A 19181-nucleotide genomic window follows, 5' to 3' on the forward strand; every position below is an offset into this window, starting at 1 on the left:
TAGGAATAATAATATTAATTAGTTTAAAAATAGTTGACTTTTGCCTATATTTGTGTCCAAAATTTGAATTGTTTTTTTCTTATATTTATGGATCCCGGCGCCAAACTCTTATACCAAGCCATAACGCCTTTCCTCAGAGTTGTGGGAAAGAGCTTGCACTTGATAGAGCCTCGTACATTCCTGTACTCGAGGAGAGCTTCCAAGTTTTCGATGTGCTCGTCTGGATCTGTCGAGCCATCGTATGTATCCATTGCCGGTGGTTTCTCGAGTCCGACCGGTAGAGGGAGTTCCCGGATTCTTCGGGAGAGGGGGCCTTGGTGGCTGTCCCTTTCTTCCAGGGATCGGTGTCTTTGATGGCGAGGAGGATTGTCCCTTCTAGGGGAATGTCTCCTCGGCGGGGTGGAGTTTCGAGATACTTCCTCGTTTCTCCTCGGGCTCATCCTCCTCTCGCTCCTTCTGCGAGGTGGTGAGCGTGACCTGGAGAAAGTTCTGCTCCTGACAGGTGTGGGTGAACGGCGAGCTTGGCGAGCTTGCGCCGTTACCCTTGATTCAGCAATTGCGTCGATGCGACGGCTTTGGTGTTCGAGCCTTTGATTTTGCTGCTCGAATCTCTGGTTTTGCTGCAGTAGTAAGTCCGACTGGCGGTTGATTGCATTGACCAGCGCAACCATCATATCCTGCATGGGGACGCCCGAAGGAATAGCCACTGCCGGAGTCGCCTGTGGCGGGGTAGCCACAGGGATCTGCGGTTCTTCTGGGTTGTAGGGCTCATCATGCATGTTTTTCCCCCCTTGGCTATCTTCCGTTACGGAGGCGAACTGGCCGTCCAGCGGGTGGTACGGCGCGTAATCCATTGGTTGAGCGTTGTTCTCCGCCACGTGCTCCGGGAGTTGGTGGTTGTTAACGCCAGCCATTGATCGCAAAGTGGTTGTTTTTGGAAGGAGTTTAGTTTTTGGTTTGAGAAAACAGGGAAACTATCGCCCCCACAAACGGCGCCACTGATCGTGTTGACCAGAAGAGAGCGACTTCGCCGGCGTTTACGGTGGTTGAGAGCGTTGAAACCCCTGTTGAAGCGGAGGGGGGTTGTGTACCTGCAGGCACTCCGACGCTCAAGTCAGTTTGTGTGTGTAAAGATTTTCTTGACTAAATAATGCGTACCTTGTAAATGAAGTGGAGTCACATATATATAGCCCCCAGCGCAGGGCCAAAGCCCTTGATGGCATTAATGGCCATCAAGTGGCTGCCGGAAAACGGCATGGAGGCCTTGATGTGCAGTAAATGCCCATCATTCCGGTTTACGGCCGTTATGATACGTAGGAGTATCTGACCGTTGGAGGGTCGAGCACGTCTTGCGGGCTCTTCGTGGTATACTTACTCGGGTCGTATTTGTTCGACACCCTCTGAGGCTCGAGCGTGATGCTCGGCCCAGAACACTTTTGTTTACTTTTTTATTTTATTTTGGTGAGTGTTTACTTTCTAATTCATGACCGGTACTTTGTTTTTATGTTAAGTGGTATCGAAATTAACATATACTAGTAAAATATAGAAGGCATAAATAACACGGACACACACATCAAAACTGTTTTTCTTAAAAACAAGAGAAATGTTGAGAAAATCAAATATTTAAGTATTCTTAAAGGACTAATATAATGATATAAATTACTAATGTAGTTATAATACTATAAATATATATTATACTAATGAAGAGAATGGAGAAGTTTTATGAGATTACTTGTTGCTCTCAAGGGTGTCTTTTACATGATCCAAAGGGTGGTATTTATACTACTAAAATTATGAATACATTAACTTAGATTTACTATTGCAAGTTGACATTTACATTGATAATTTTACATTACTATTTTAAGTTGACATTATCCATGAATATTTCAACATTAATAGTGAAACATCTCTTTCACCTTAATTTGATGATTTATTTAATTACTTATAACACTCCCCCTTTGAAATATTCATCATAGTGCTCCATTTAATTTTGTTGAGAAGAATGTGATGGGAACATATGCTGCCTCGTTAAAAACCTTATTAGGAAAAACCCATTGGGATAAAAACCTCAATAAGGGAAAAAGAGTACAACATTATGCTCCCCCTTAACCAAGCCTAGGTAATTCTTCTTCAAAGGTCTCGAAGGTGACGCATTCCAATACTTCGTACGTGTTTCTTGAAGACTGATGTAGAAAGTGCCTTTGTAAAGAGATCGGCCACATTTTCACTCGAACGAATGTATTGAATATCAACCTCTTTGTTTCTTTCTAGCTCTTGTGTGAATGAGAAGAATTTTGGAGGGATGTGTTTGGTTCTATCACTTTTGACGTAACCTTCTTTCATCTGAGTAACACATGCAGCATTGTCTTCATACAAAATTGTTGGATTCTTATCAGTTGGTAAACCAGACGTTCCTTGGATATGTTGAGTTACTGATCTCAACCATCTACATTCTTTGCTAGCTTCATGGAGGGCAATTACTTCAGCATGATTTGAAGAAGTTGCTACAAGTGTTTGCTTTTGAGATCTCCATGATATTGCGGTGTCACCATATGTAAACACATATCCAGTCTGTGATTTAGCATTATGTGGATCTGACAAATATCCTGCATCTGCATAACCAAGTAAAACTGGTTTTGTATTGTTAGAATAAAACAAACCAAAATCAGAAGTACCTCGGAGATATCGAAAAATATGTTTTATTCCTTTCCAATGTCTCTTTGTAGGACATGAACTGAATCTTGCTAGTAAATTCACTGCAAAGGCTATATCAGGCCTTGTACAGTTGGCAAGGTACATGAGTGCCCCAATGGCACTGAGGTATGGTACTTCAGAGCCAAGATCTGTTTCATTTTCTTCCTTAGGTCTAAACGGATCCTTTTCAACATTTAATGTTCTGCCCATCATTGGGGTACTCAAAGGGTTGGCTTTGTCCATGTTGAATCTTTTCAATACCCTTTCTGTATAGTTTGATTGATGTACCAATATACCATTTTTAGTATATTTAATTTGCAAACCAAGGCAGAATTTGGTTTTCCCCAAATCTTTCATTTCAAATTCTTTCTTTAAGTAATCTCTTGCTTCTTTAATTTCTTTATTGGTACCAATGATATTTAAATCATCAACATAGACAGCGATTATTACAAAACCAAATATTGTTTTTCTTATAAAAACACAAGGGCAAATAGGATTATTTACATAGCCTTCTTTAAATAAATATTCACTCAGTCTATTATACCACATGCGTCCTGACTGCTTTAACCCGTATAATGACCTCTGCAACTTTATTGCATACGTCTCTCTGGGTTTTGAGTTTTCAGGCATCTTAAATCCTTCCGGGATTTTCATATATATGTTACTATCAAGTGATCCATACAAGTAAGCAGTAACAACATCCATGAGATACATGTCCAATTTGTTAAACACTGATAAACCAATTAAATAACGAAAAGTAATGGCATCCATAACAGGAGAATATGTTACCTCATAATCAATTCCTGGTCTTTGGGAAAAACCTTGTGCAACAAGACGAGCCTTGTATCTTACAATCTCATTTTTCTCATTTCGTTTTCTTACAAAGACCCACTTATACCCAACAGGTTTCACACCTTCAGGTATATCCACAATGGGTCCAAATACTTTTCGATTTTTAAGAGAGTTTAACTCAGTATTTATCGCATCTTTCCAATTTTTCCAATCATGTCTATTTTGACATTCATTCACAGTTTTGGGTTCAGGATCATCATTTTCATTTATGATTTCACATGCAATTGAGAACGAAAATATTTCATCAATGTTCATACCTTTTCGGCTCCACAGATTTCCTGTATTAACATAATTTATTGAAATCTCGAGATCATTCTTGTTATCAGCTTCATTATTAATGATCTCATTGTCATCATTTTGTGCTTCTTCGAGAGCACAATTTTCAATCATGGATTTGTTGTTATCTAGTGTCTTTTCAGGATCACTTTCAATCATATTCACCTTTTCTGTTTCTTTTCTTTTTCGGGGATTTTTGTCTTTGGATCCCATAGGTCGGCCACGCTTCAAGCGTGCCTTGGATGTACTTGCTACATCATTTGTTTTTGAAATATCAATTCTAGCTGGGACATTTATAGCTGGTACATGTGACTTTGTCACTCTTTTCAAATCAGTGAATGAATCTGGCAGTTGGTTTGCTAAATCTTGTAAGTGTACTATTTTCTTTACATTTTCTTCCCATGATTTATTATATGGGTCCAAATGTAATAAAGATGGTACATACCATGTTATTTCATTTTCTATGTGTTTATTTTCTCCCCCTAGTGTTGGAAATTTTGTTTCATCAAAATGACAATCAGCAAATCTTGCCTGAAAAACATCACCTGTTAAAGGTTCAAGGTATCTAATAATAGACGGTGATTCATACCCTACATATATTCCCAATCTCCTTTGAGGTCCCATTTTTGTTCTTTGTGGTGGAGCTATTGGGACATATACTGCACAACCAAAAATTTTTAAATGGGAAATATTTGGTTCCTTACCAATTGCAAGCTGATAAGGGGTGTGCTTATGATCAGCACTCGGCCTTAGACGGATGAGTGCTGCAGCATGTAAAATTGCATGACCCCAAACAGTAACTGGTAGCTTAGTTCTCATTATTAATGGTCTAGCTATATATTGAAGACGTTTTATTAATGACTCAGCTAAGCCATTTTGTGTATGCACATGAGGAACAGGATGTTCAACAGTGATTCCTACTGACATGCAATAATTATTGAATGATTCTGATGTAAATTCACCAGCATTGTCAAGTCTAATTTTCTTTATAGTATAATCAGGAAATTGTGCTCTTAATTTAATTATTTGTGCAAGAAATTTTGCAAATGCCATATCACGACTTGACAATAAACAAACATACGACCATCTACTAGATGCATCAATTAATACCATAAAATATCTGAATGGTCCAGACGGTGGATGGATAGGTCCACATATATCACCTTGAATCCTTTCAAGAAATGCAGGTGATTCTGTATGAATTTTGCCTGGTGAATGTTTTGTTATTAGTTTTCCAAGAGAACAGGCTTCACATGGTTTATCCTCTTTTGTAAACTTTAAACCTTTCAAAGGATGACCATGAGTACTTTCAATTATTTTTCGCATCATTGTTGAGCCAGGGTGACCTAAACGGTCATGCCATAAAATCATAGTTTTGGGGTCTTCTTTTACTACCAAATTACATTCAATTTTATGTATATATGTATAATGTAATCCCGAAGGCAATTTTGGTAGCTTTTCTAAGGTTTTCTTCTTTCCAGAAACATTAGTAGTAATATTAATATATTTCATATTGCCTTCAGTTACAGTTTCAGTGTCAAACCCTTGACGATATATGTCATTAAAACTCAACAAATTTCTCTTTGATTTAGGAGAATATAAAGCATCATTAATGACAAATTTTGTTCCATTTGGTAACATGAACATAGCATTACCTGTCCCTTCTATTAAATCAGCAGGTCCTAAGATAGTATTTATCACACCTTTAGTAGAATTTAAATCATTGAAATATTTCTTACTTTTGAGGATCGTGTGGGTAGTTCCACTGTCCGGGATGCAAATGTCTTTGACATGTTCCATGTCTGACCTAGTGGTGGTAAATCACTTCCGATAGAAACGATCGTGCTGATAACGTGTTGAGAAAATCAAATATTTAAGTATTCTTAAAGGACTAATATAATGATATAAATTACTAATGTAGTTATAATACTATAAATATATATTATACTAATGAAGAGAATGGAGAGAATGGAGAAGTTTTATGAGATTACTTGTTGCTCTCAAGGGTGTCTTTTACATGATCCAAAGGGTGGTATTTATACTACTAAAATTATGAATACATTAACTTAGATTTACTATTGCAAGTTGACAATTTACATTGATAATTTTACATTACTATTTTAAGTTGACATTATCCATGAATATTTCAACATTAATAGTGAAACATCTCTTTCACCTTAATTTGATGATTTATTTAATTACTTATAACAAGAAAATAGTTTTTTAAGCTACAAAGGCTAAAGAAAAAGAAAACAAAAAAGAAAAGTATTTCCTAAAGAAAGTTCCGAGCAATCCTCACAGACACATAACAATCCTTACGGAAATTTCCGATCAAATTGACAGAAAGTTCGTCTTGAAGCAAATATTACCGTCTTGAAGAAAGTTCGTCCTTGACCTATGAAGCACAAACTTCGATACGAACACCGCGACATGTAAATCTAAGTTGAATAATTTATTTATTAAAAGAAGTTTTAAAACAAGATATTATAGTATTTTACTTTTTTTTTATCCATCTACTATTGAAAAACTTAAAAATATTGTAATCAAAATGTAATTTCTTCAATCCCTCATTGACCAATATTGTTGTTTTGACACATCTTTAACTCTTGTAGATATGTGTGATAGTGCCTAAGGAGAGTTATAAGCAAAGAAGAAAAAAAAATTTGGGGACACTTGTCCGACACGTGTCGTACGAGTGTCTTACAGGTGTCGGACACCGATCAAAGGAGTGTTAAAATTGAGTTTTTTTTGGGCACCAGTCTAAGTTATCCAACACGTGTCGCAGGAATATCATACGAGTGTCAGACACTAACACATGCCGAACACCGCGACACGCCTAATCATAGAGATGTCTGTGCTTCATAGTCCTTGTCATTTTGGGTAAAGTGGCGGAATTCAGGGGTTGGGAGAAAGTAGTATTTTAGATTGCTTTAATAATTTTTTCTCGTAAAATATTACTCCTTCACCTTTTTTATAGGTGTCCACTTAGAATAATAACACAAAATTAAAAAACTGTATTTTTGCACCTTATCTTATTATTATACCATAATTTTAATCCACCAATAAATTCTTATTTTTTTTGCACATAATTCTCTTTCCAATAAATTTAATATATTATGTAAAAAAAATAAAATTAATATGTTATGTACCAAAAAAATAAAAATAAAAACTTTAGTTTTCCAAATATAATTAATTAATTTTATTGAAAAAATAAGAGTAATTTACAAAGAGTATAATTGACAAATCGTACTATTAAAATATCAAATGGACAATTAAATAAAAACACTAAATCCGACGTAAATGGACAATTAAAAATAAACGGAGGGAGTACCAAATATCACCTGTCTACCTAATTTTGTCCAGTTAATTTCTAAGAAAATGTTAACATGACCCTAATTTCTATATTTATTCTAAGTCTAGTCAACAATGGCAACTTGAAAGTAAACAAAAAACTGAAAAACAATGGCAAGTGGAAGTCTTGAACAAGGAACCTGTTTCCATTGCCCCCCACCCCACCCCCACACACACTTATTTATATGTAAATTGAAGTTTTGGTGAAATGAAGCTTTCGCATGTCTCAGCACTTATTTAGTTGCAGTGATAATATTATTAAAATGATAATAATTGTGTTGTTACTTGTTGTACAATTATTATGGTGTATACGTATGATTGTTATGAAAAAGAAAGAAAAAAAGAAGTATGACCATTATGAGTTTCAATTGGAAGCTGGGATGGATTTGGGGGACATGTATATTCCCAGCACCGATGATAAGGTTAAGCTACAAATTATGGATGCACTGAGAGTAAGAGACCAAGGAGAAAATATAATTGGATTATGTGGGTCAGTTAAAAGAGTCGAGCATTTTGCAAAAACAGCTATAAGAAGAGCCGAGAGAGATCAATTGTTCCAAGAGATTATCACAACAAATGTGACAAAGAAGCCGGATATTACTAAGATTCAGGCACAAATTGGTGAGGCAATAGGTCTGAATTTTGATGATAAAGGTGTTGTAGTTAAATCAACTTGGTGGAAATTTGGTAATAACAAAAGGATATCAACTGCAGAAAGAGCTGCACTTTTGTGTGCTAAGATGAAAGAGTTGCAACCAGTTCTAGTTGTACTACATGATGTTCATGGTAGACTTGAGTTTGGTGAGATTGGTATCCCCTTTGGTGATGATCACAATGGTTGTAAGATATTGGTCACATCAACAAGTGTACAAGTTTTATCCGAACAAATAAAGGTTCATAAATTGATACAGATATCAAATATATTACATGATTCTCTTCCAACTAGTGTTAGAAGCAGAGTGAGGTGAAAATAATCTGAAGTCCAACACATTGTTTGGAAAACACCATGTTGGAGAGATTATTATAGGTTGGTAAGTGCTTTTGTTGGTGCAAATGAACTAAGATTATTTATTTTCGTTTATGTCAAATGATTGTGCTTGTAATCTAAGATATGAATTCAGTTCAGATAATAAAAACTGTCATGATTTACTATCATCATATAATATTAGTATTCAGTGGACCATCATATAATACTCCATAGTCAAGACAAAATTGTATTATTTTTTAATAAAAATTGCAAGATAAAATAGAGAAAAAATTGGGAAAACAAATTAGGGTTTGCTTGTGTATACAAGCTTATAATATAAAAGATTGGTGATTCAATAGGTCTGATTTTTTATGATAAGGCAAATCTAGCTGAATAAATTTATTGCAGGTGTTTTGGTAATAACAAAAGAATGACAATTGTAGAAAAAGTTGTTCTTCTGTGTGGTAAGATGAAGGAGATACAAAAAGTCCTAGTTGTATTGTATGATCTTCATGGTAGACTTGATTTAGGTGAAATTGGTATCCCTTTTGGTGAAGATCATAATGGTTGCAAAATATTGCTGATCATAAATTGATACAGTTATTAAAAACATGACATGATTCTCTTCCAACTAGAGCTTTTGAAGCAGAGGTGAAGAAAATCTGAAGTTCAAACATGCACATATGTTTGGATATTATCATGTTGGAGAGACTAACAGTTGCCAAGTGCTTTGTTCGTGTAAAAGATTGTTTTTAAGGTTAAATAAGTTTTTGCTTAAAAAAAAAAAGTTAAATAAGTTTTTTATCCCTATAAATATCTTCAATTTTGTTTTTAATCCCTATAAACTTTTTTTTAGCAACTTTTGATCTTCAAATATTTTCTATCACAATTTTTGATTCATATTTTTAATCAAACTCTTATGTACTTTCACATTTTTTAATGATTTTTTGTATTCATATTTATAATATTATAAAACAACATCTCACATAAAAATTTTGAAATTTTTAACCTAAGATAAATTGTTTGTGTTCAAAAAAACTAAAAAAATTTATATTTAATTCACCTCTTCTTAAAAAAAATTAAACTTTTACAAGAGAGATTCATATAATGTAATAAGTATGACTGCAATTATTTTTTTTTTTAAAAATTTCGATTAATATAAGATTAATATTAAGATTAAGATAAAATTAAAATTAAGATAAGATACGATAAGATAAAATAAAATAACACATTACATATATAATACATTATTATTGTATATATTATGAATGAAATGTTATAATATTTTGTCCCCGCGAACTTAATTCAGTTGGTGGGATATTTCATTATATATGCCGGACCTCAGTTGGTTTGAACTCCGATCATTCCACTTATCCACCTTATACCATAAATATCCATACCTTAGTACTAGGGGTGGCAAAGTGGGCATGCCCGCCCCGTTTAGGCCCGCCCCGTTTAAGCCCGCCCAAAAGTGGGGCGGGGCGGGGCGGAGCAACTTAGGTGTTCGGGCTCAACAACTCAAGCCCGCCCGTTTATTGGCGGGTTGGCGGGTTGGCGGGCCGGCCCGCCAAATACTTTTTTTTTTTAACTATTTGAATTATAACTTCACAATTCGTACCTCCTAGTTGATGTTAAAAAAAATACTACAAGAAACGTTAATAAGTAATTTCTTACAATTATCCTTAATTAAACTAATAGAAACATCAACTAAGTTAATAAATACTTCATTATAATATAAGATAAAAGGATAAATACTAGCAAGTGATAATTCCCATTTGAAACAAGCAAACAGCCTGTGATGCATCCAGTTCCACCAAAACATGGCTCAAAAAATTACAACTATGTCAATACCAAAAAGTCAAAGACCACAACATAGTTAAGGAAATTCAGGGACACAAAACATAAAAAACTAGCAGCAATTAATCAATCTCAAAAGTTCTCCATCACAAACACTTCATCAATTATCTTCATCATCATCTATGTCATAAACATATGATGCTTCAGTTGATGTCGTAGTGACAGAAGGGAGAAGGAAGAAGAACAAAACAAAAGCGGTGGCTTGATGGAATAGAACGACGGTGGAGTGGATTAGGTATCACGGGGCGAAGTGGAAGAAGGGAGAAAACGGCGGATGAAATGAATGAAACCTAATTTTGGAAGAAGGGAGCATACGGTGGAAGTGAAGTTTTATATGAGAGAACATTGGATTGGATTGAGATTTGGGCTTTCATTCCAAGCCCAATTTTCAATTAAAGCAAAAAATTATAAAAAAATTAAAAAGCCCGCGGGCTAACCCGCCCCGCCCCATTTTTTAGGCGGGTTAGGCGGGGGCGGGCGGGGCCACCTTAAGGTAGCGAGCCGAAAATCTCAGCCCGGCCCGCCAAAAAACGGGGCGGACGGGTCGGCCCGGCGGGCCTGACCCGTTTTGCCACCCCTACTTAGTACCGTGTTTTAACTGACCTGCACACTGTCATACATAAATCTGGAAAATTAAAGCCACTAGATTTGGTCTAGTAATGAGAGATTTGGGTAGTATGCATGAAGTCCTAGGTTCGATCTTCATTGCCAACATTATAAAAAAAAAAATCTGAAAAATTAAAAATTTCTTATAAAAAAAACTGAATGAGTATAATAAAATATAAAGTGAGTCATATTTAAAAACCCAAACTCAAATGATTTTTGATGGATGTGGGGTTTTTTTTTTTTTTTTTTTTTTTGTAAAAAGCTAAAAACAAAAAATTGTAGTGAGTGTGGAGCGAATATTGAGAGAATACACCACCAATTGGCCGCCGCGACTGAACTCTGCTCCGCCACATCGCAGCTATCCTCTCCTCTGTTACGCTCATTGGCCACAATTAACAATATAATAGCCTTCTCCTTCTTTAATTTGGTTCGACAGATGTTATTTTGATGTTAAACAAATGTGGAGCCCGGCCCGGATCCACCGACTCGACTGGTTCTCGGCCCGACCGGTCTAGGTTTTAAAACACTTTCTGAAACTATGCATAGACTCAGAGTCAGAGCAAGTGTTGCTCGGCGCTCAATTTCAACTTGTAAATCAAAGTGGCATCATCATCATCAACATGTCCATGTATGTATGCGTCTTATCTATGTATCTATTTGTCTTTTCATATTGTATTATTTCCTAACGCTTCAATCTCATTTCATCGTAGAAACCTGCAATTCAATTCTATCGAAATATCACCACCACAACGATAGGTAATCAATCACCTAACGATTCAGTTACAACTCAATAATTTAATTCTATTTTGATTTTATAATGTTGCTTGTATTATGATAATGATGATGCACATTAAACAATGTACTAGGTCCTGAGTTTATTGAATCGTCGGCAGCATCGTTAATCCTCAAGGCACTCCGCTCCGGTGACAGAAAAAAGGCTTCACACTTACTTCTGGATTTTGGTCACACAAGCCACTCATTGTCATCGGCCAATGATTTTGTTAATATTTTTAAGTACTGTGTACAATCCTCTGATCCACTGGTATGTATGCTAATTCAGATGCTAACCAAAAATAAATATGTTGAATGAATACTAGCTAGCTCCACTATGATCATAAACTGAGTAGGTCTACACTATAATAAATTATATCTACACTGCTTAGTTACAATCTATGAAGCACGGACACTGACACGTTGACACTGATAATAATTTGAGAAAATGACACAATTAAGTGTAATCACAAGTGTCGGTGTCATATTGGTGTCTGACACGTGTCCGACACGGGGCATGGCTAATCTGAGGAGTGTCTGTGTTTCATAGGTTACAATTAGCAAATATCAACTCTATGTTCTTTTGTGCATGGGTTGAAAGCGTAAAAAATTATTTCAAGTTTTGAAATATATTCCTTCTCTTTTTGAATTGCTGTAGTTTGCTATGGAGATATGGAGATTAATGGAGTTAAAAGGAATTAGCATAGATAACACATGCTCATCTCTTATGATGCGGGCCCTTTGTAAAGGTGTTTACACCGAAGAGGTAAACTACTAGTTTCAGAAATAGTATAGTTGAGAATATAGTTTCTTTTCCTTCCTTTCTTTTAGCTTTCTTAATCAAGAGAGGGGAAGGTTACATTGAATAGGTCCATTACATTTTCAGGGAAATTATATCTTGAAGAAAAAAACTAATACATTTTTCTGAAAACACAATTGCATATTGCTATTTTTGTGGTAGCATTGAATTGCATGTAAGTCATGTTTATGAGGCAGTGAATAGTGAATCGCCTTTACCTTAGCTGCAAGAATTTTACTTTAGTCTTGTCTTCTTGTTGCACTTTGTTCAGGCCTTTAGTATCATGGATTTTCTTGGAGAAAGTCGGCGTTTCTTCTATCCAGTTCTTCCACTGTACAATAGTATTTTAAGCTCCTGCACAAAAAATCAGAATTTTATTCAAGCAACAAAATGTTTGGACTTGATGAAAAAGCAGATGATGGGAACGAGTGAAGTTACATATACTGCACTTCTCAAGGTGTGCATATAAAAACTATTATTTTTCAAGAAAAATTATTGCTGTTTGAGATAAGTATAGTTTATACCTTGATGTTGTAATGTTTGAAAGATTACAGTCTTCGTGGTTTTCATTTTTTTTTTGTTCCCATTTCCTGTTGCAGTTTTAATTACAAAAACTACAAAATACCAAAACAGTGAAAACAATAAAAGTTGTTTGCATTTTTTTTTTCTGAGCTAAACTATAAAAACAAGAAAGAGTTTTCTAAAACCAATGGGTCCTTGTTAAATATGAAAGAACATTCATGTTTATGAAATTATGAATATGCGATTCAATGTGTAATTACGAATCACTTGGTCTGGACTTAGATGCTTGTTCTTATGGGTGCTAGTTTTAAATTATTTCTTAAAGCCAATTTTCATTACCATAAAATTTATTAAATAAAATGATTATCTATTCATAGGATGGGAAAACACCACTGTGGTATATTCTTTGACTGGAGTTTCCATCAGTTTTTGTGCTTTTCTCCTTAGTCTTAAACAGAGAGAAAGAAGGAAGTCCAGTAAATTGAATCTTGTTGGCTTGTTATCATTGCTATCTCATTTGTATTCTTTTTTCAACAATCCATTTGTCCACTGATGGTGGATTTTAAGACAAATGGAATCAGAAAATGAAACTATGTATTGCCAACTTTTATGACTCAAATGGTCTGGAATCAAATAGCACCACAACATGATTAATTTATTGCATTAGCTATTTTGTGATAACGTGTTTCTATGTTTGAATGTGATGTCTTATTTTTTATGCTTTTTATGTGGCTACTATCATTTGTCTTACCCTGTTTCTCAGCTTGCAGTTTTACACAAAAACTTGCCCGCAGTCCATATGATTTGGCAGGAGTATATTAAAGTTTACAGTGTGAGTGTCATTTCTCTGCGTAAATTCATCTGGTCATTTACAAGGTTAGGAGATCTACAATCTGCGTATAGAACACTACAACAAATGGTGTCATTAGCCATGAAGGGAAATATTTCCATTGGTAGGACGGTTTATGGGAAGTTGTATTCTACTAGATTGGACATCCCTGTTCCTTCAAATGACGGGCTAGGCTCAACCATATTGGACCTGAGGAATAACAAACGTGACTCTTGTATACTCGCTCCTCCTATGTATTTATCAGACACTATTTCTGCAAGTACGGAGCAGCAAGTTATTTGTATGGATAATAGAAAAGCTAAATGTGCTGAAACAAATGGGCTGAATGGACAAAAACACTCACTGCTTATGAAGGTTCTTAGGTGGTCTTTTAATGATATAATACATGGGTGTGCAAAAGAAAAAAATTATATGCTTGCATGGAAGCTTATATTACAGGTAGACATTCGAGTAAGCTGTTAAATGTTATTTGTTATACTCTTATGTTATACCAGATTTGCAGAATTGATAATTTCCTCTTCCAAATTTTGTAATCATGAGAAGGTTCTCTACATCTACACTGCCATATCATATCACATCTCAAATGTTCAGAAGTTGGACCTCTTAAGATTTTCATTATTGAAAGCTTATATCTGTTGATTCTAAATGATATATGAATATCAATGAAGCTGTCTTACTATATTCTCCTTTCTTAATTTGTTTTCAGCATAAATGTAATTCATGCATTTATTAAAGTATAATAGTAATATACAATAACATTAAATTACTGTCTTCTAACATATTGAAGGCCCCTTCTCTGTTCAGATGCAAAATCTTGGTTTGCAGCCGTCCAGCCATACATATGATGGAATTATTAGAGCAATTGTTTCTCAAAGAAGTTTTGGGGATGCCATGAGAATAGTGAGTTCTATTACAATGTTGTGTTAACTTGGATTTGCTATAATATAATATAGGTTGACGCAGAACTTTATGACCTTGCATCTGTTTTCCCCTTTTTATAATATAATAAATTTTTTGTGGACCAACACTATTTTCATATGATTTGTAGTTAAAAATAATGCAACAGGAGAATTTGAAGCTATACGATTCAACTCTAGCTACACTTTCAGTTACTTTCAGCAGAGAACTACAGTTAGATTTAGCAGAGTCTTTGCTGAATCAAATTTCTGAATGCTTGTATCCACATCCTTATAATGCTTTGCTTGCTTCATGTGATGCACTGGTAAGCTCAATTATGAAGCTTCAAAACAAAATTCTGTCTTTTATCATTTTTGCAAGACTAACATCAATTTACCTAAAGAATCAAAATAGCTAAATTTGACGTGTCATGTTGAGAGAGGACCATAGAGAAACCCTTAAATATGTGAGTCGTGAAACAAATGGATATTGTTGGGACCCGTGAAACAAAATTTCTAGTAGGCCGTTTAATAAATTAGGACACGTGAAACAAATGGATATTGTTGGGGGTAGCACTTATCATGGAAAAGATGATGGAAACTCAGCTTAGGTGGTGGGTTAGGCATAGAGATAAGATGTGTAGATTCTGTAGTAAGTTGAGTAGACCAGATGGAGGGTAGTCAAACCACTTGAGGGGCAGAGGAAGACCTAGAAAAACTATAAGAGAAACTATTAAGAAAGATTTAGAGATTAATGAGTTGGATGGGGATATATGACAGAACATTATGGCATTGTTTGATCCATGTAGCCGGCCCCACTCAGTGACATAAGGCTTGGGTGTTGTTGTATGTTGTTGGTTACTGTTTGTTTGGTTTGGATTTGTTGTAATGACATGCTCAGTTTCCATTCATTTCATCAATACGCTGCATGGGAAAACGCCAATTAGGTTGAGAGACTGAATTTAAAAGTGAACTATCTCTGCCAAATTCCTCTTCTATTGCCAAAGTTTTTTTACTCTTGTATTTCTGCGCTTATAATGGCTTACATTTTATTTATCTAATCAAAATTTGCAGAATCAACCTGAGCGTGCTTTGCGAGTGTTAGCAAAGATGAGGAAAATAAAACTTTTACCTGATATGAGAACATACGAGCTTCTGTTTTCATTATTTGGTATTGTTAATGCCCCGTATGAAGACAGTAATATGCGACAGGAGAATGCTGCTAAAAGAATAAAGGCTATAGAAAGGGATATGGCAAATAATGGCTTTCAGCATAGTCATCTTTCATTGAAAAATATAGTAAGTTCTGTAACATTTCCAGTTTGTGCATAATTTAAGGATGATGCAATGTGATGTGGAATTCCTTCAACTAGAATCTATGAAGAACCTAAACGTGTGCTTGAAATGAGGGTATTCGATTGAATAGTCATTGTCATGTCCTGGGATTCAAATGATTTGAAAATATGTTTTTACCAGAGTGTGGATTTGTTAGACCACTCTTTGTTCTACAACCGTTTATTTATTTATTTATTTATTTTGAGAGCCCAGTCTTTCCTCCAAACCGACAATTAACAAACAAACTCCTCTCCTCTACAGTCCAGATTCTATATATTTTATTCTGACTAACAAATTCTAACAAATAAAAGGCCTAGTTTACTTAACCTGGCCCACATAGGTTGTTGGGCTTGTCGATTTTTCATCTTTGCACTACACATACACGCGCATTTGTGTGTGTTCTACCCTTGGCAAAACCCATTTTGCAGATAAAAAAAAAAAAAAAACACGCGCATTTGTGCAAAAGCATACTAATAAAAGGGCCAGCTAAAATGCTAATATATAATGTTTCAGTGGTTGCAAAGCTCACTTGGCTGTATCTTTTGGTTCTTTTCAGTTGAAATCCCTTGGAGAAGTAGGGATGATAAGAGAGCTGGTCCAATATTTACATGTGGCAGAGAATCTTTTCATATATAGTAACCCTTCATTAGGAACTGATATGTACAACATAGTGTTACATTACCTTGTTGAAGCCCAAGAAGTAAGTGACTCGTACATCGTTACTTCTCTATTTTGACATCATTGCTTCTCTATTATGCATGTCTGTTTGGAATATGATATTTTGTGCCAAATATGCAGAGCCACATGGCAATTGAAATTTTCAAGAAGATGAAGTTGTGTGGCTACCACCCTGATTCCACTACATACAATATAATGATAGACTGTTGTAGCATCATCAGAAGTTATATATCTGCTTCTTTGTTGATTTCAATGATGATACGGGAAGGGTTTTGTCCAGTGGCTTGTACATATACTGCTCTCATTAAGGTTCTTCCTGTTTAACCTCTATAGTGCACTCAGTTATTATCCTTTTGCCAAAGCTTTTGCAGTTTACTTGCTTTATACGAATAGAGTCAATTGTGCAGATTTATGATTTTATAGTAACTCTTGAACTTCTTAATCCCCTTCCATGAATATAGTAGCCTACCTGAAGTAACAAATACATGCATTTAAATTTCATAGTTCTACCCGTACATTATTTTCATATTATTTACTAAATTTGTGAAGAATTAGTGGTTTCATTAAATAAAATATGATGACATGTTCTCTCGTTAACTTCATCATACTCGGCATCAGATATTTAAAACATTTTATCCTGCAACTCCAGACAGAACTACTTGTAACTAACTCATTAGCTTGCTATTATCTCAAGTAATGGCTGGTGCATAAACTCTAAAGCATTGACTTTAAAAGCTGTTTTCTTGCTGCTGATTGTTGCAAAATGCATATTTTGATATCTATATTTGTTATTGACGTGTTGCCACGAAATCAGTCTTACTATTACTAAATTTTTTGTTCGAGGTTTTTTGCATCCAACTTGATACTGAACTTGTTTACATCAGATTTTGTTGGAAGATGAGAATTTTAATGAAGCCTTGAGTGTTCTGGAAAGAATCAAATTGGATGGTATCAAATTTGATGTACTGCTATTTAACACATTTCTCCGTGAAGCATGTTACAAGGTATTTCATCTTTCTGAGCTTACTTTCTTCTATTTATGAAGGAAATTTAGAATGTGTATCCAAGTAAAATAAATTATGCTGCAAACTTGATGTACTTCTATTTATGAAGGATTTTTTTCCATGATTTAGGGAAGGATTGATGTAATTGAGTATATTGTGGAGTTTATGCACCAAGAAAAAGTTCAACCTAATCTAACAACATGCGGCTATGTCTTCTCTGCATATGTAAACTCCGGTTTTCAAAATACAGCAATTGAAGCATTGCAAGTTTTAAGTTTGCGGATGATGTCTGAAGATGGAAACATACTTAATGAGAGGAAATGTTTTGTGGATGAATTCATCCTTGATGAAGATTTGGCTTCTGAGTCACACCTTTATAAATTATTTGAAGATTCTGAAGATGAAGTTGCCATAGGGTTGTTGAATTTAAGATGGTGTGCCATAATTGGTTTTCCAATATGTGCGTCAGCTGATCAAAGCCTATGGGCTAAAAGACTCGAGTCACGGTTCCAAAAGAGGTTAGCATCTGGTTCCGTAAGAGGAGAGCAATTGTGATTTGTGAGCCTGAGCTCTATGGATAGGGACGAGAATAGGTCAGGCCGACCAACAGGGCCTACAGTTTAGTCTACGTCAAGCCCAGACCAGACCAAGTTTTTCAAAATAGAGACCAAGGCTTTGGAGATGCTCAGATAAAATTGTTTGATGGTTACGATAACATATTTATTGGGGATTGGACTTTGTATAATACTCCCTCCGTCCCAAAATATAAGCAAAAAGTGGTCAACAAAAATGAATGTATTTGGACTAAATTTTTAACCAAATACATCCACTTTGGTTGACCACTTTTTGCTTATATTTTGGGACGGAGGGAGTATTCAATAAGATTATGTCATTAAGTGTTAGTTTTTTCAAAGGGAAGCCTACATAAAATGGTTGGAGGGTTTTTCACTATTGGGTAGACACAATGCATACACAATATCATACCATTTCTTCATTTCTCTAGCTCTGTACAAGAGTAAAAAAATTAGGGAGCTACTTTTGCCACCCTACTGGTTACTCGCACGCCCTATTTTTACACATCCGCCGCTACTTAAGTAGAGGATGTGTAAAAATCAGAAATTTTGAGAAAAAAATGTCATCCGCTACTTAAGTAGCGGACAATATTTGAGTAACCAGTAGGGCGGCAAAAGTAACTCCCAAAAATTATTACAAGAATAATCATGGGACAAGTTTTGATCATTTTGGAAGTTTTCTAAACTCCAAATTTGACCCATTTGCTCAAAGTTTGGGTCAACCTGGGCTGAGTGAGCAGTTTTTCTTTTCCTATTTACACCGCTATGTCTTACTAAGCACACACCATCTCTTTTTTCTTACCACAGTCAACACATACTTGACCCATGCACACAAACGGGGGAGAACAATCACCCAAACCATTTCACTTTTATTTATTGGAATGCTAAACAGTGCCTTATTTTGCATGACCCTTATTTATTTTAAGGAAAATTACACTCACCTCTTATGAAATCATCGAAAATATAACTCACCTCTTCTATTTTCCTATTCAACACTAACCTCTCTTGTGGTTGACACCATTTATTTTCCGTTAATTATTCAAGATAAAAAAAATAAAACATAACACCCATGATTTTCTCCAAACAATCAGCAAACTAAACTCACCTTCGACGATAAAAACAACCCAAAAGAACACCCATGTTCTGTCGGT

At 35.2% G+C, this 19181-nt stretch overlaps 2 protein-coding genes across 2 annotated transcripts; both read left to right on the forward strand.

Annotated features, from left to right (window-relative positions):
• The first annotated feature begins 7188 nt into the window (after window positions 1-7188).
• Window positions 7189-8341, forward strand: LOC123916580 (disease resistance protein RPS5-like). The gene has a single exon (XM_045968060.1). The coding sequence runs from the start codon at window positions 7395-7397 to the stop codon at window positions 8139-8141; it is 747 nt and encodes a 248-aa protein (XP_045824016.1). The 5' UTR covers window positions 7189-7394; the 3' UTR covers window positions 8142-8341.
• A 2483-nt stretch (window positions 8342-10824) lies between these two features.
• On the forward strand, window positions 10825-18203 carry LOC123917686 (pentatricopeptide repeat-containing protein At1g76280-like). The gene is made up of 13 exons (XM_045969475.1): window positions 10825-11231; window positions 11314-11359; window positions 11470-11645; window positions 12033-12140; window positions 12445-12630; window positions 13459-13983; window positions 14350-14445; window positions 14594-14767; window positions 15516-15740; window positions 16333-16476; window positions 16575-16763; window positions 17339-17458; window positions 17588-18203. The coding sequence occupies exons 1-13, from the start codon at window positions 11142-11144 to the stop codon at window positions 18011-18013; spliced, it is 2505 nt and encodes an 834-aa protein (XP_045825431.1). The 5' UTR covers window positions 10825-11141; the 3' UTR covers window positions 18014-18203.
• Window positions 18204-19181: the final 978 nt, after the last annotated feature.

Source organism: Trifolium pratense, linkage group LG3 (genome assembly GCF_020283565.1).
Source record: "Trifolium pratense cultivar HEN17-A07 linkage group LG3, ARS_RC_1.1, whole genome shotgun sequence".
NCBI lineage: Eukaryota > Viridiplantae > Streptophyta > Magnoliopsida > Fabales > Fabaceae > Trifolium > Trifolium pratense.

Bases quoted from the DNA above. Each gene is read 5' to 3' on its own strand.
- LOC123916580 (XM_045968060.1), top strand. From the start codon at position 7,395: ATGTCTCAGCACTTATTTAGTTGCAGTGATAATATTATTAAAATGATA.
- LOC123917686 (XM_045969475.1), top strand. From the start codon at position 11,142: ATGCATAGACTCAGAGTCAGAGCAAGTGTTGCTCGGCGCTCAATTTCA. The intron at 13,984-14,349 runs GTAGACATTCGA...TTCTCTGTTCAG, and splicing joins CATGGAAGCTTATATTACAG to ATGCAAAATCTTGGTTTGCA. The intron at 17,459-17,587 runs GTATTTCATCTT...TCCATGATTTAG, and splicing joins TCCGTGAAGCATGTTACAAG to GGAAGGATTGATGTAATTGA.